General features: G+C 36.2%; 1 protein-coding gene across 1 annotated transcript in view; it reads left to right on the plus strand.

The window, feature by feature from the left end:
- Positions 1-13,725, plus strand: part of LOC139944309 (ras-related C3 botulinum toxin substrate 1-like) — a 34,332-nt gene extending 20,607 nt beyond the window's left edge. The window contains exons 5-6 of the mRNA XM_071941300.1: positions 4,773-4,907; positions 6,875-13,725. Of these exons, the coding sequence (XP_071797401.1) occupies positions 4,773-4,907; positions 6,875-7,033 (294 nt within the window). The 3' untranslated portion in view covers positions 7,034-13,725. The remainder of the gene's footprint in view (positions 1-4,772; positions 4,908-6,874) is intronic.
- The last annotated feature ends 281 nt before the right edge of the window (positions 13,726-14,006 follow it).

Below are 14,006 nucleotides of genomic sequence, written 5' to 3' on the forward strand. Positions count from 1 at the left end.
AGGCAATAACGACCTCTTATGGACAGATGGTCCTTAATGCAAGCTTAGCTTAAAAATACATTTAAAGACACTGGACCCTATTGGTAATTGTGGAAGACCAGTCTTCTCACTTGGTGTATCTCAACATATGCATAAAGTTACAAACCTGTAACATTTTTTTTTAGCTCAATCGGTCATCGGTCGTCGAAGTTGCGAGATAATAATGAAAGAACAAGACACCCTTGTCGCAAGAAGTTGTGTGCTTTCAGATGATTGATTTTGAGACCTCAAATTCTAAATCTGAGGTGTTGTCAAAATAAAATTCACTTCAGAGGGAGCTGTTTCTCAAAATGTTTTATATTATCAACCTCTCCCCATTACTCGTAATCAAGAACGCTTTTATGGTAATAATTATTTTGAGTAACTACCAAAAGTGTCCACTACCTTTAAATGCTGACTATATTTGAAATTCTGTACATTTTTGCAAACTAAACAATGATGGTATACAACTCCAACTTCAAACCTCCTTTGGGCCACATTAGAAAAACGTTCATTTGTCATCTATCGGCTGATATTAACGGGTACTTATGCTGAAAAAACATGTGTTGGTTAGCAAGTAGTTTTGGCCGCTAATCAACAGATGTTTCTTGTGCAAACTAAGCTGTAATTGTACTATTACTAAGCTCCAATTTTTACTGCTGACTAAATTCAAAATTCTGTACCCATTACTACAATCCAAACACATGATGGTACATGTAACATCATTACTCCTCGGACTGTTAGACTTATTCCAAACCTCTTAGAGGTGATAAACCCAACAACAGTATGAGCATGACAGGACGCTTCTTATAATTTCTTCCCGATGTGAAATCCGTCAGCCAGGCGTAGTGGAGGTGTTGCGTAATCCTTATGCAGGGACGCTTAACTGTTCCAGTTTAGGGCCACATTCCTTCTCTGCTCACTAAACCATGAAGTTGTTTACTCCAAGTCAAAATAATGTAGACTTTGTATTAATTCACATGCATAAGTAACATTACTACAGACATTGGAATAGGGCAGCAGATGTTCTTAGACAAATGAGGGCGCGGAACGTTGGCTTCTAATGTCACGCATGACTTGTTATGATGATGTATTGCCGTTTTAAATATATTGAAGAATGCTGAAACTGAAAGAAAGGGAAAAATTAGTATTCAAAAATCTCAAATTGTGGACATTTCAGAGTAATTTGAATGCGCATGTAATCTTTGAGATTTGTATTTATAAGCTAATACAACTATATGTACACGTGTATTTGTGTGTGTATGCATTTTGCATAAATGTACATATTATTAAAAAATAATCTTTCAAAGACTTGTGTTTTCATGAGAATAGTTCTGTGAGCCAGCCTCAGACTATGACTTACAATACAGTACATGCAGTATGGAGGTAGTTTTATTGAATGGGCTTGTTTTTTTAGTTTTTTTTTAATGATTGTTCATTTATGCATTTATTTTAATACATTTTGCTGTTAATGTGCAATTGTGCATTTCTGCAATTGTCATGAAAGCTATTGCTGGAATACATTTGACCAGGGCACTATTAATGTAAAGCGCATTGATACGGTTATTGTGAAATGCGCTATATAAGAGTTGGTTATTATTATTATTTTTGATCTCACATCCAGCTTTTGACCATACCTTTTAAGGTTTTTAAGGAAAACAAATGTTTTGCCTTAAAAATCATAGAGAAAGGTTTTTTGAATTGAATTGAATAAATATTTGTCATTCTGAGCTGCCAGTAGCCTGTATTTTGTGATTTGTTGCAGTTTAAAAACATTAAATTACATTTTTTAATAATTTACAACAATACAAAAAGAAATAAAAACTCACCAACACTCACAGAAGTTGAGAAAAAAGACAAAAGCAGCGGAACGGAATAATGGAATAGAGGGCCCACGAAGAAAAAAAAAAGATTTGCCCAAACACAAATTAAACATTACCAAGCAAACTAAAAAGCATTAAAAAACAAACTCACATTTACATTATTGTGAGAGTATGGGCATGCAGAAATCTGGATTAATTTATTTAGACTGTGCTGTAAATTAACTCAGCCCCCCAAAACAAACAAAAAACAAAACTTAACAAAAACCCTGAAGTGTTACATTCTCTTCTACAGTACAGTCCATAAACTGAATTATTAAATATAAGTTTTTTCAATGTGTTTAATGCAAAGTGGCCTTGAGTATAGAAATGAAATTATATTATCCTCCTGGTTGAATTTCCTGAGGGGTGTAATTGATCGTCTGGAGACTTTGGTCACTCCCCCCCACGGTGACATCACGCTCCAAAAAAGAAAAGAAAAAAAACTCATGTGGTGACGGTGAATTGGTGACTCGTGTTTTAAAAACAGTTCTTGTGTGTGTAGCCACTGTATGTGTAGCAGTGAAGCAAGCAGTGTTAAAGGGATACACACATGTACGTTGTCTTCGATCGGGCAGGTTGGTCTATGAAAAGTGTTTGGAACCATTTGTTATAAAATTATAGAAAGATGTTTTAAAAGTGGAATATAATGATCCACATAATTGTGTCTTGAAATTGCAAGGTTTTCCTTTTACTTTTCTAAATAAGACGGTTGGCCATTTTGTAGAGTTCACAAATTGGATTTCCGTGAACATTAGTTCATGTTGTTTTAAGAAAACAGTGCAATTTCGAGGCATATATGTGTGGATCATTACATTCTACTTTTAAAACATCTTTCTAACAATGCATTTCATAACATTCATTCTTTTCATAGAGGTCGTTCACACGCCGTACTAAAGTTGGTCTAAGTCCACTTAGACCGGTTCGGGTTCAACTTTTGTGCGTGTGAACGCAAATAAAGTTAGACCGGATCGGGTTTAAACCCCAAAACTTAAACCGTCCAGCGAGGCGGTCTAAGTCTAAACCGGTTCGGGTTTATCTTTTAACACTGCGTGTGGACAGAATGACATCCGGTTTTAACTCACAACGGACGACCCATTGTGTGGTTCAATGCACACGCCCGGGACCCGGAATGCTTGTATACGGTTTCTGTTGCCTCTGATGCTGAAAAGCACCGAGTATTTATATTACTTTCTTGCCGCTTACCGAGTTGGTATACTACGAGCGCAGAGAAGAAGCATATCTTGTAATGCTTCTCACATGTACAGCGCTGCCATCCCATAGTGATCACTCTCTGATATCCCATAGTTATCCATCACCGATCCCGTGGATGTGCCTTTCTATTGCTGTCACCGTTACTAGCGTGCTGTACTTTCAATCTAGGAGAATGAACTGCAGTGGGCGCGAGGCTGTGTGTAGGGGAAATTCCCTACGCCAGCACTATCACCACGTTGTTGTTGGGAAGTTGGGAAAATACTGCAAAGTACATGTATTTACGTAACTTGCACGTGTGTAGTTGTGTTTATGAACGAATCGGAATAAAAATCGCGGCACCAGCTTTTGAGAGATCGCAACTTCCAATCGATTCAAGTACAAACTAAAAGTATTTAAATCGGAAACAGTGGTATAAAACAAAACACAAAAATGAAACGTGTTCTGTTTCATGGAATATGGACAATATTTTGGTGAGTTTTCGACGGTTTGTATCAATATTTTGTTTGTTTAAAAAAAAAAATTCGAGTCGTGTTCATGTTTGTTTTAAGTGCCCGTGTACTCCCAACCGTAAAACTGTTGCCGCGTTCGATTGAGCCATTTGTATCCAATAATTATGCCCTGATGATCATCCAGGGCATGGGGCACTCAGCATCTCGGCATACTCGGTGCATGAATCTGATGAATAAAACCGGATGTTAGAGCAACGGGGTCGCGTCTACTTTGACCTCTTAAAACCGAAGATAAACCGGATCGGGTTTAACTCTGTGCTGTCTGAACGCAAGGGGGTTTTATTTTTACGACCACCCCCCGCTGCTCGTAAAAGTTAGACCGGTTCGGGTCTAAGTTAGTACGCTGTCTGAACATACCCTTAGACCACTTCGCCCGATCAAAGGCAACATGTCCCTTTAATGGAGTATCGTGATATATTGAATATTCAGATTGAAACGATCTCAAGGGTTGGTGTCAGGAGAAGCGTGAAATGCAACAAAGAGTTTTAGTGAGGTTTAGTCAGACCTCCTGCTTGGTTCACTGTTGGATTTACATTGTCAGGGTCTGGGATTTGTTTTGGCTGCAATCAGAACCATATAATTGCAGGCCATGTGTGATTATTGATATTACACAGGATTAATCATTCAGCATCATTCATACTCAAAACACAATCTCAAGGAATTAAATAAAGGGTTGGAGTAAGGATTTTGATGAAAAGAGTTAATGTCTTTTGTATAACCACCACAAAACACCCATACATTGATAGCATTGTACCGCTGTACATCATTTATTTATCAAGATTTTGTAGTAAAAAAAACTTGTATAAATATACCCAATATGAAACTCTTTTTTTTTCTTTTTCTTTTTAATGTCATGAACTAATTGGAAAACTTCATAACTGGACATGACCTTTGCTTTGACTTTTTGACTTCTATGTGAATGGAAGTAGGTCAAACCTTGTAGCCGCTAAGGTTATTTTAGTACAAGCCACTTTTTGCCGCTATACATGGTATGTAGTTTGTCTTGAGATTACAAAAGATTGTATTCCTTTAACCAAAGGTACATCAGGTGATCACACACTTTATAAACACCAGGCAGAACATTGAGAAGTTGTTTCCTTAAACTTTGCTCAACGAGATAACAATTCTGATAATTTAACTTCTCATGTTTTTTTTTCCTGTCTCTCTTTAGTGGGCTCCTGAGGTCAGGCATCACTGTCCCCAAGCTCCAATCATCCTGGTAGGAACAAAACTTGATCTTCGAGATAACCAAGAAACCATCGACAAATTGAGGGAACGCAATCTGTCACCGATTAAGTTTAATGAGGTAAGGAGGAATTATCAAATAAAAGGGAAGATCAAGCGATGACATATTTAAAAAAAATAAAAATAACAATAATTATAAAGAGAGTGCCAAAAATAGTTTTGGGACTCTTTCACTTCCTTAGTATTCTTGAAAAGAGTTTTTCAATTCCACATGTTCCTTTTCTTAGTAATGTTTTTTTTTGATAACTAAAATGGTCACATTGGTATGCACCTTTAAAATTTGCTTTTTTTGTGTTTTTTAATTTTGATTATTTTTTATAATAGATGTAACACACTTAAACAAATGTTGATGTACTTGTTTATGTTGTCTTACTTGATTTGCTGTACATCTTTCTAACTTGATTGATGACAAGATGTGTGTGTTCATACGGGATCATTGTTCATGCTGACATGCCATGTGAATACATGTACCCCCATGTACAGGACATTGGAATACTAGTACACTATGGACCTATAATTGATCACCACACAAGTGTTGTATTCATCAAAGCAGGGATTACTGACTTTGGATTGTCTATCTGTCTGTCTGAATGATACACAGCTCCGATCATGGTTTTTACACAGCTCCTATCATGGGTTTACCATTTGTTACAAAGACATTATGCTTATTGGAGAAACCTTTGACTTTTTGATAGACTTGAGGGTGTTTTATCCTTCAGGCATCAAGAAAAAGTCTTGGGGCACCTCTATGAGGAACATACATTCGACTAGAACAGTTCTAGGGGCACCAAGGCATTGATTAGTGGCACGGAGGCATTTGCTTTTACATTGTATTTCATCTGTGAAGTTTACCAGTCCGGGACACAATTATTTTTTAATGCCAAAATACCTGGATAACTTATCTACTCATCTACATTATTGGTTATCAGTTTGTTTGACATAATGAAAAAAACATTAACATAAATCACTTGTCAATAGACCGATCCATTAGGCCCCGCCCACTGCGCATGTGTGAGCAAGACAATGTGCGCCTCTCCAATGCCATTCTGCACAGCTCTGCCGCGCACGCCAAGCATACGCGCACTGATGTCGGACCTTAATTTGTCAGACTTTTGGTTGCACGATGGGTTGTGATTGGTCAATACGTAATGGGGTGGGGCTTAATGGATCAGTCTATTGAGATGCTAAGTGGAATGCATTGTATTATTTCATTTACCAAATAATTATTGTTCTTTTTTATTGCAGGAGTTCACCAGAATTGATTACCAATCCTAATTGATATTACATTTTTTTTTCATTCCATTTGCTTGATTTGTTATATCAATTATTGATTGTCTATTGCCTATTGATTGATGTTTATACATGTATGTGTTTGTTTTACTCTAAGACAATTCTTTATTAATATTAATTTATGTTGTTTCACCACAACCTCAGCTTTGAAATGTTCTTCTCCACTACTTACCTGTTTTTATGTAAAGTAGGACATGATTTGTGATTTCTGTTTCTTGTTTATAAATATACTTGCTCTATTTATTTTGCGTATTTATTACAATTTGTCTAAATTAGTAATTACAATACCTTTGGGAAGTAATGCATAAATCTACAGATAATTGACATAATATCAATAAATTGTTATGTTTTAAATCTGTAACATATATTAGGATAATTTCTCAACTAATTTTATTTGATGTTGAGATATTTACTTTTTAGGATTTAACAGATTATTTTGTACAAAAGTTGGCTTGGATTCTAAATCCGTTTAGATTAGCAGAGCTGCCAACTCCCCGTGATTCTGCAGAAAGTTCTCTGAAAATAAACCAACAGGTTTTAAAATCTCCCTGATTACGCAAACTTTTTCCCTATTATATTGAATGTAATATCTCCCTGATTGATGACAAATATCGCAAGATACAAATGTTGGCAGCTCTGAAATAGCTACTTAAAATAGGTTAGATCTTCAACACCTGACTTGTGTAATTTGTCCCAATCTTATTTTGTCTCATTATCTATTTGTTTTGTCTTTCACAGGGCATCCAGATGAATAAAGAAATAGGAGGAGTCAAATATCTAGAATGCTCCGCCCTGACACAGAAAGGTCTTAAGACGGTATTTGAAGAAGCAATCCGAGTCGTGCTTTATCCTCCAAAGGTCCCCAAGAAGAGAAAACCTCACTGCAGGTTACTATGAGGAGTGGCATTGATGTAGAATAGTATGTAACCTAGCATGCAAGCAGATTATATGTAGTGTGGTTTCTGGATTGTATTTACTGGACTCTTGAGGGCGCTGTTTGACTCTGATAACTGAATTCTTGAGGGGGCTGTTTGACTTTGATCATAAAAATAGAAGCATGGAGAAGGTTAAGTGTGCCTTTAAGCGGAGTAGGCTAAAGATGTTTCATTCATGTGTCATGTGGCTTCCATAATAATTGTCCATTTGCCGACTAAGAGGGCGTTTACATTAGATGCAGACGACGATCAAGCGCAACATTCTCCTAGTTCTATTTCTATGATGAAAATATGTGAATTAAAAAATGTCATACCTCAGGGGCTTATTTCATTATGCTGCCAAGCAAGTTTGTTAAGCATTAAGCAAGTTTTGCTTAGCCGAAACAAATTACCAGCCAGGTCTCCCTGGTATGTATATTATTTGTTTTTTGCTTATCAGGTAATTATGTTTGGCAAGCTGCAATATGTTCAGCCTAGCAGCTCTTTGAAGCCTTTACTCAAATATCAAATTCAGATTCAACTTCAACTCTGTCCAGTATTGGGAGTTTAAGGTTTGTGTTGTCTACTTAGTCAGTTTTGTATATTTTGTTTGTCTTGGGAATCTGCTTTATGATGGAGTGTTGGGACATTGCAGCTTTCCACATCTAATCCCCTGTATGCATATATGTTTTAAACATTGATAAATGTATGATGACCCTGACTACTGTTGCCTCAAACCTTAAGGTCATGTATGGAAGGTACATGACTTTTGGCGGAACAAAGACAAATTGACTAAAGCATGCCTTAAACCTGCAACCTCCAGATTAACATGCTGACACTCTACTAACTGAGCTACCTAGCCCTAATGTTGGCAGTCACCCTATTTTGTCAATATCATTGTTTTATGACTTGAAGATGGATGACTGTACAAGGTGCAGATCTTTATTCTTCATACTCTAAGAAAGAGGAATCTCGATTTGACATCCCATGACTAAATAATTCTTGACAAAACTCTCCTCCTCCCAGAAGCACATTCCATGTTTGAGAGAGCGTCAACAAAACAGAGAATGAATATTTTCTTTCTTGGGGCAATACTCCATCTTTTTCAATCCGTTCATTTCAATTGTTCCATTTTGTTTTCATATTTTGAAATAACATCCGACTGTTTTCCCTCTAGTGGGAGTACCCCCTGGGTCATTTGCATCTTGATGGGTATTAGATTTCATTTTTATTCAAATGAATCTTAAGAATTGCTGAAAGGCATTCAGTAGTCGTTCCCTGAGCTGTTTTTGAACTATTTGTTTTTCATATTCATTCACGGGGGAAATAGTCTTAATGAACGACTCGGACGTTGTTGGCTTCTTAGTGGTAAGGATTTGGTTTCACATGGATTGGTGCTGCCCCAGGATCTGGAATTCATGTACTCTGGAGGATTATTATTTGCAGCCATTATTGAGTTCACAAATTTTGTGAGCACAAACAAGTTTTGGGCAAAATTTCATGGCTCTGCTTACCGCTGAATTGTACGCTTGCAATCACCATTCTTTGCTTTCAGGGCAAGCACCAAATTTCTGTGCTAGCTTTGTAATTGAAGAATGCCTAGTTTTATGGAGTACACATGCTCTTAAGCAGAAATTCCCTGTTAACCTGTGAAATACACTTGACTTAAGCAAGGAATTCCCTGCTTCTTTAAGCGTTGATTTTTTGCTTTAAAATGAAATTGTGCCTCGGACACCAACCAACAACCTTGAGATTTATATTGCATGTGACTGGTACTCACTCAGCAGATTGGCTAATGATTAGCGTCTTTATGAATTTAGGGCCTTTGTACATGTACAGGAAAGTCTAGCCATACAAATGAATGTACATGTAGTCATACTGAGGCTGGGAAGTAATTAGTCTGTCACCCCACAATATTTGCATGTTTAGAGCAATCATATAGGTCAGGGATTTAGACCAAACTGGAAGCAATGACTTAATAGGGGACTTCATTGGCAGAGTGAAATACTACATGGTTTTCTTGAGGTATTCTTGTATTCATTTAAGATCATCATCAAAGGCAGTGATTAATGTAACAAAATAAAAACAATAAATCAAACACCAAAAAGGTTAAAGCAGGGAATTCCATGCTAGGTTTTTTTCTCATCCCAGTTTCATAAATAGAAAAGTGGTTTTAAAGTTTCTGGCATGGACGTAAAATCAGAATGTGTAAAATTGAAGGAAATTGACCACTATGTGGTCATTCAGTCATACAACATACAAGCACAAGGGAATGTATTCATCTATTACTAATAAATTATAAGAGCGATCAATTTATTTAACTAAATGGCGCCACACACCGGTAAACAGTGTTGTATGTGTGGTGCAACCCTCGCATTTATTTATTAACATCATTTATTTTTTAATCTCTCAATAATCTATAACCTAAAGGTATGGCATCATCCTGCAATGTGTGTGATACATATTTTTAATAACATTTAGTTAATGTAAGTAGTAGGAGTGAAAAACATATAATTGAAATGGCTTATTGATAAAAACATCATCGCAGCCAAAGGCCAAATTAAGAAAATTTTTACAAATAAGAATGTTGACAAATTTATGTAGGTGTTTGCCCCTTGTGCAGCTCTGTTTGTGACACAAGAGGGCGCTGTTCAAGTTGTACAGTTAAACTTTCCTAGACATGTACATGTAATAGGATTGCATCATTTGGGGCTGTTGTACAGTTAAACCAATGTCTGTGTACATGTACAGAGGGAGTGTTGTGTACTGGAGGGAGTGTGTAGATTGAACCTAAATCCTTCCATGCAATTATACGCAGTTGTGGTTTAAGAACCTTGAGTTGGATTGAAATGTTATTTGGTTTTTCATCACTGCCTACTTTAGAAAAAAAACCTGTCCATACATACACATACACCCCCAATTGAGATCATAACCCTGACTGGAAACCTTTTTCCTGATTAGGGTATTTGAATATTTTCTCTCATTTTGATATGGACCCTCTGTACCCCACTTGGAATATACCTAGACCCAGAATATAGATGTCTCTAATGTCAATCCTCAATGACTAAGTTCCCACTTGGGATGATAATATTCCCATTTGGGATGTTAATGTTCCTAATTGGGGAACCCTTTGGTGACATAATAATCACAGTCTGCTCTTTATGTGGACATAATAACAATTTTAGAGTATAAATGAAAAGACAAAAGCTTAAACCACCCTAAATCCTTACCAATCTAACTGCTTGCTTGAACCCTGTAATACAGAGACAAACTAGAAAGCTTCGGCAAGACACAAGACACTGCCCACAGGTTCTGGTTTGGATTCAAAAGAAGTCAAGTATTACAATGACGTTTATGGAGTTAAGGTTATAAGTCTAAGAAAAAAGGGATAGAAGGAAAATAGTCAGAACTACTTAAATATAAATACTTTTAAGTAAATGTTTAAAAACATTAGTTGTGTTTAGCAGGGGTGCGTTTTGGCGGCGGTAACCAAAAACTGTTTCGGTTGTTGGTCGTTGGTTCTGCTGTTCAGACTGAACGATAACCGAGTTGTGAGCTCGGTTACCGTTTTGGTTATGATGTCAGAAACAATTATTGGTTACAGCCGCCAAAATGCACCCCAGGAATGAGGTCAAATTCCACAGTTTTTACTCTTTTTTTTCCTCCAAACATTCATTAGCGTCAGTTGTTGAGAGGGTTTGTCTTAAACACCATGTACCAAAGTCACTGTATATTTGGTGAACTACTCTGAATCTGATGAACTGCCTGTAAATATTACTGGGGGGGCGGGGCTTTTTAGGTTCTTTAAAGGGTCAACAAAGATGTACAGAAATCAACACTCCGGATGTTTTAGTTCATTTCTACAGATGCTTCTTCTTAAAAGCAACCCAGCAAAAAGGAATTATCATATTGTATTCTTGTATCATGTTTATGATTGTGTGATAACCTTCAATTGAACCAAGCAGGTTACATGAAAGTTCCCCACTGCAAACCGATGCCCATGTTTTGTAATTTGAATCCTGCAAACATTTTCAGAGGCTATGAAATTATTTCTCCTGGTGTTGGCCTTGGTGCCCTCAAACAACGATCACAGACTTTGTGATTTTTAGAAATGGAAGCGCTCTTTTTCTAGGGACGCTGTCTTTGACCAAGTAAGAATGAAATTCCTTGTTTGGAAGTGAATAAGCTGTGAAACATTTGACATAACCAGGATTACGATGGCCCTGATAAAACACCAAGGCCTGATGTTGTGTTCTAAGAAAATAACAAACTGACGACATGTTTATTCAATCAGTGGATGTTGAAATCAGATAATCGTTGCATGAACAAGGAGTGAGGTTTGGGTTGTATTTTGACTCTCAAACCAGGAAGGAAATTGTACATAATTATACATAAATAAGTCTGAATGAACAAAATGTTGTAATATAATGGTAGGTTTTCATGTAGGGTGTTGCTGTGTGGAACCAAGTTTTGAAAAAAAAATAGGTTTCCAATGGATTTTCAAAATTATTAACAGGCGAAATGTAACTGTTAGCAGATCATTGTAATTTAATTTTGAAAGACATTGTTTTGGTCACAAGTACATAATTATTCCTATATAATTGTTGTCCCTTAACTTGACTCTATGTAATTCATGGATCAAGCATTTGGTGTCTCAACTGCTTGACATTGTTTGCGTTTGTTTTGTAAGTACAAGAATTTTTTGCTCTTTAGTGATTGATTGATTTATTTGTTTGTTTTATTTGTTCATCAAATTTGAGTAATTGTTGTCGTAAAATCATTTGTCTTTTTCTTTTGCTTTTCTTTGTCACTTGTGCAAAGATACTTTAACAAAGTTTAGTGTACAGAAAAATGGCTAGCACCAGTTTAAAAGAACGTTTTGACATTATAATATAAATATTTCAACATACAATAACCATGTAAATATCTGCAAATAATCCTGTACCCAAACACCTTTTTTTCCGTTGCTTGGGAGGTGACATTAAAATTGTGACTTCTACAAAATTGAAAATCATTTTTTACATGTATCTACGCAACTGTTTCACATTTTAAGGGATTGGAATAATTTTAGATCTTCTCCAACACATGTTCATTAAATTGGAATAATTTAAATAAACTTTCAAATAGACTTTCATCATGGTGCCGCCATGTTGGTTTTATTCCATGAAATCATGATCACCATTCTGAGGCTGAAAGGGACTTTTAGTGTGGCCCACAACAATCAGTATTAAAGATACAATGTCAGATTTTTGGCTGATTTGACCCAAAAATTTTTGTGTAAAATTCAATAGGTATTTTGATGGGGCTCGAGAAAGTTACAAGCTTTCATTTGAGCCATTGCGCGAAAAAGTCCGCCAATTATAAGTAGCAGTGAAATAAAGTGCTCAAAATTTGTAGGGTTCCAGTCCCGGTCATGGCACTTGTGTTCTTGAGCAAGATACTTCACCACAATTGCTTTGTCTGTCGGATTGGACATGAACTAGGTTTTGTAGTTCATGAGTCCAGAAAGTTTATCATGGAAGAGTAGGGGTTAACCCTGGTGTGTTGGGTTCACATACCTGGTCCAAGCTACAGTGATTAAGTTCACTTTGATGTTTAATTACCAGGAATATGTAATAACAATAATAGTCCATTTCACAGCCACAGTTTGTGCTCAAGCTTAAGCTCAATCAGTAATTTTTCAAAGATGCAAATTTGGTTTTGGAGTTTCAAACAGATATATGAAGCCTGATCCCCAATTAGAGAGACAAATAGCCTGACTGCTCTTTAGTATCATGGGAGTTACTATGTATGTTTGCAGTCAGGACAGGGGGACCTAACAAACATGGTGGCAGCATGCTGTGTACGTCAATTAAGTTCAATGTGTACTTGGACCAGACTTTCAAGTTTTGCTTCAACTTTCAGGATTTTATTCTTTCATCTGTTAAGAAAGAGACGTTAAAACAACTTCATCCAACTTTATTGTTTACTTCCATGTGTGATATCTTCCAAAGTTCATTCAATTTTTGTAAATTTAAAAAATCTGCAAAGTTCTGTTTTTGATCTCTGCAGAATTGCTGTCTGTTGCTAAAATAATCTGCTGTTAAATAACATTTGCTTTAACGGAGCTATTGCCAGATCCCTTAGAATTTGTTGCCAGCCCGAAGTTAACATACTTTGTTTTCTCTTGCTCATTTAAAAAACTACACAATCCTCTCTCATTTGCTCCATAGATTGATTTTTTTTAATCAGTGTCAATCTTTTTATGTGATCAAAGACTTGTGTTAAAAATATATTCTGTATTGCCTTTTGAGTTTTGCTTTGTAAATTCTCATTTGAAACTTGTTCAACAAGCTAACTAGTAACTTTTGCATCCACACAAACTTTAATTTTTGAAAGGGGCTTGTGTTATTTTTTCTACACAAATTCAAGCTCTGTAATCTATGAAGAAATGTAAATTTAAAAGAAAACCTTGTTTATAAATATTAATGAGAACTTTAAGTTGATGTTTTATGACTGGGTTAGACTGGGATGATTAGTCTAGTACCTTGACTTCATCAACTGTAAATGTATTCATGAGAGCATGTAGAATGAATGCCACTGTATGTACCTATATATAGAACTACTGTTAATGTGCATTTTGGAACTGCATGTTGTAGGTATTCAAATACAAATAAAGGAACATAATATTGGGAATGTGTGTTGAGTTTATTGACTGGTTTTGTTTGTGCTCAGGACCAATACACCAGCCTCAAGTTTTTTGGAATTTGGGCTTAATTTCATGGTTTTCCTTAACGACGAGTTCTCCTCTTGTGATCACCTTTCTTCACTTACAGAGCAAGTGCCAAATTTCTGTGATAGATGTTTAAGTAAAGAATGCCTAGTAACATGGAGTACGCACATGCAAAGCCTTGATTCACTGTTAAGAAGTAGAGACATGAAACAAAATCCATGTTGCCTCAGTGGTCTCTTCCCCT

This window comes from Asterias amurensis, chromosome 11, assembly GCF_032118995.1.
Source record: "Asterias amurensis chromosome 11, ASM3211899v1".
NCBI lineage: Eukaryota > Metazoa > Echinodermata > Asteroidea > Forcipulatida > Asteriidae > Asterias > Asterias amurensis.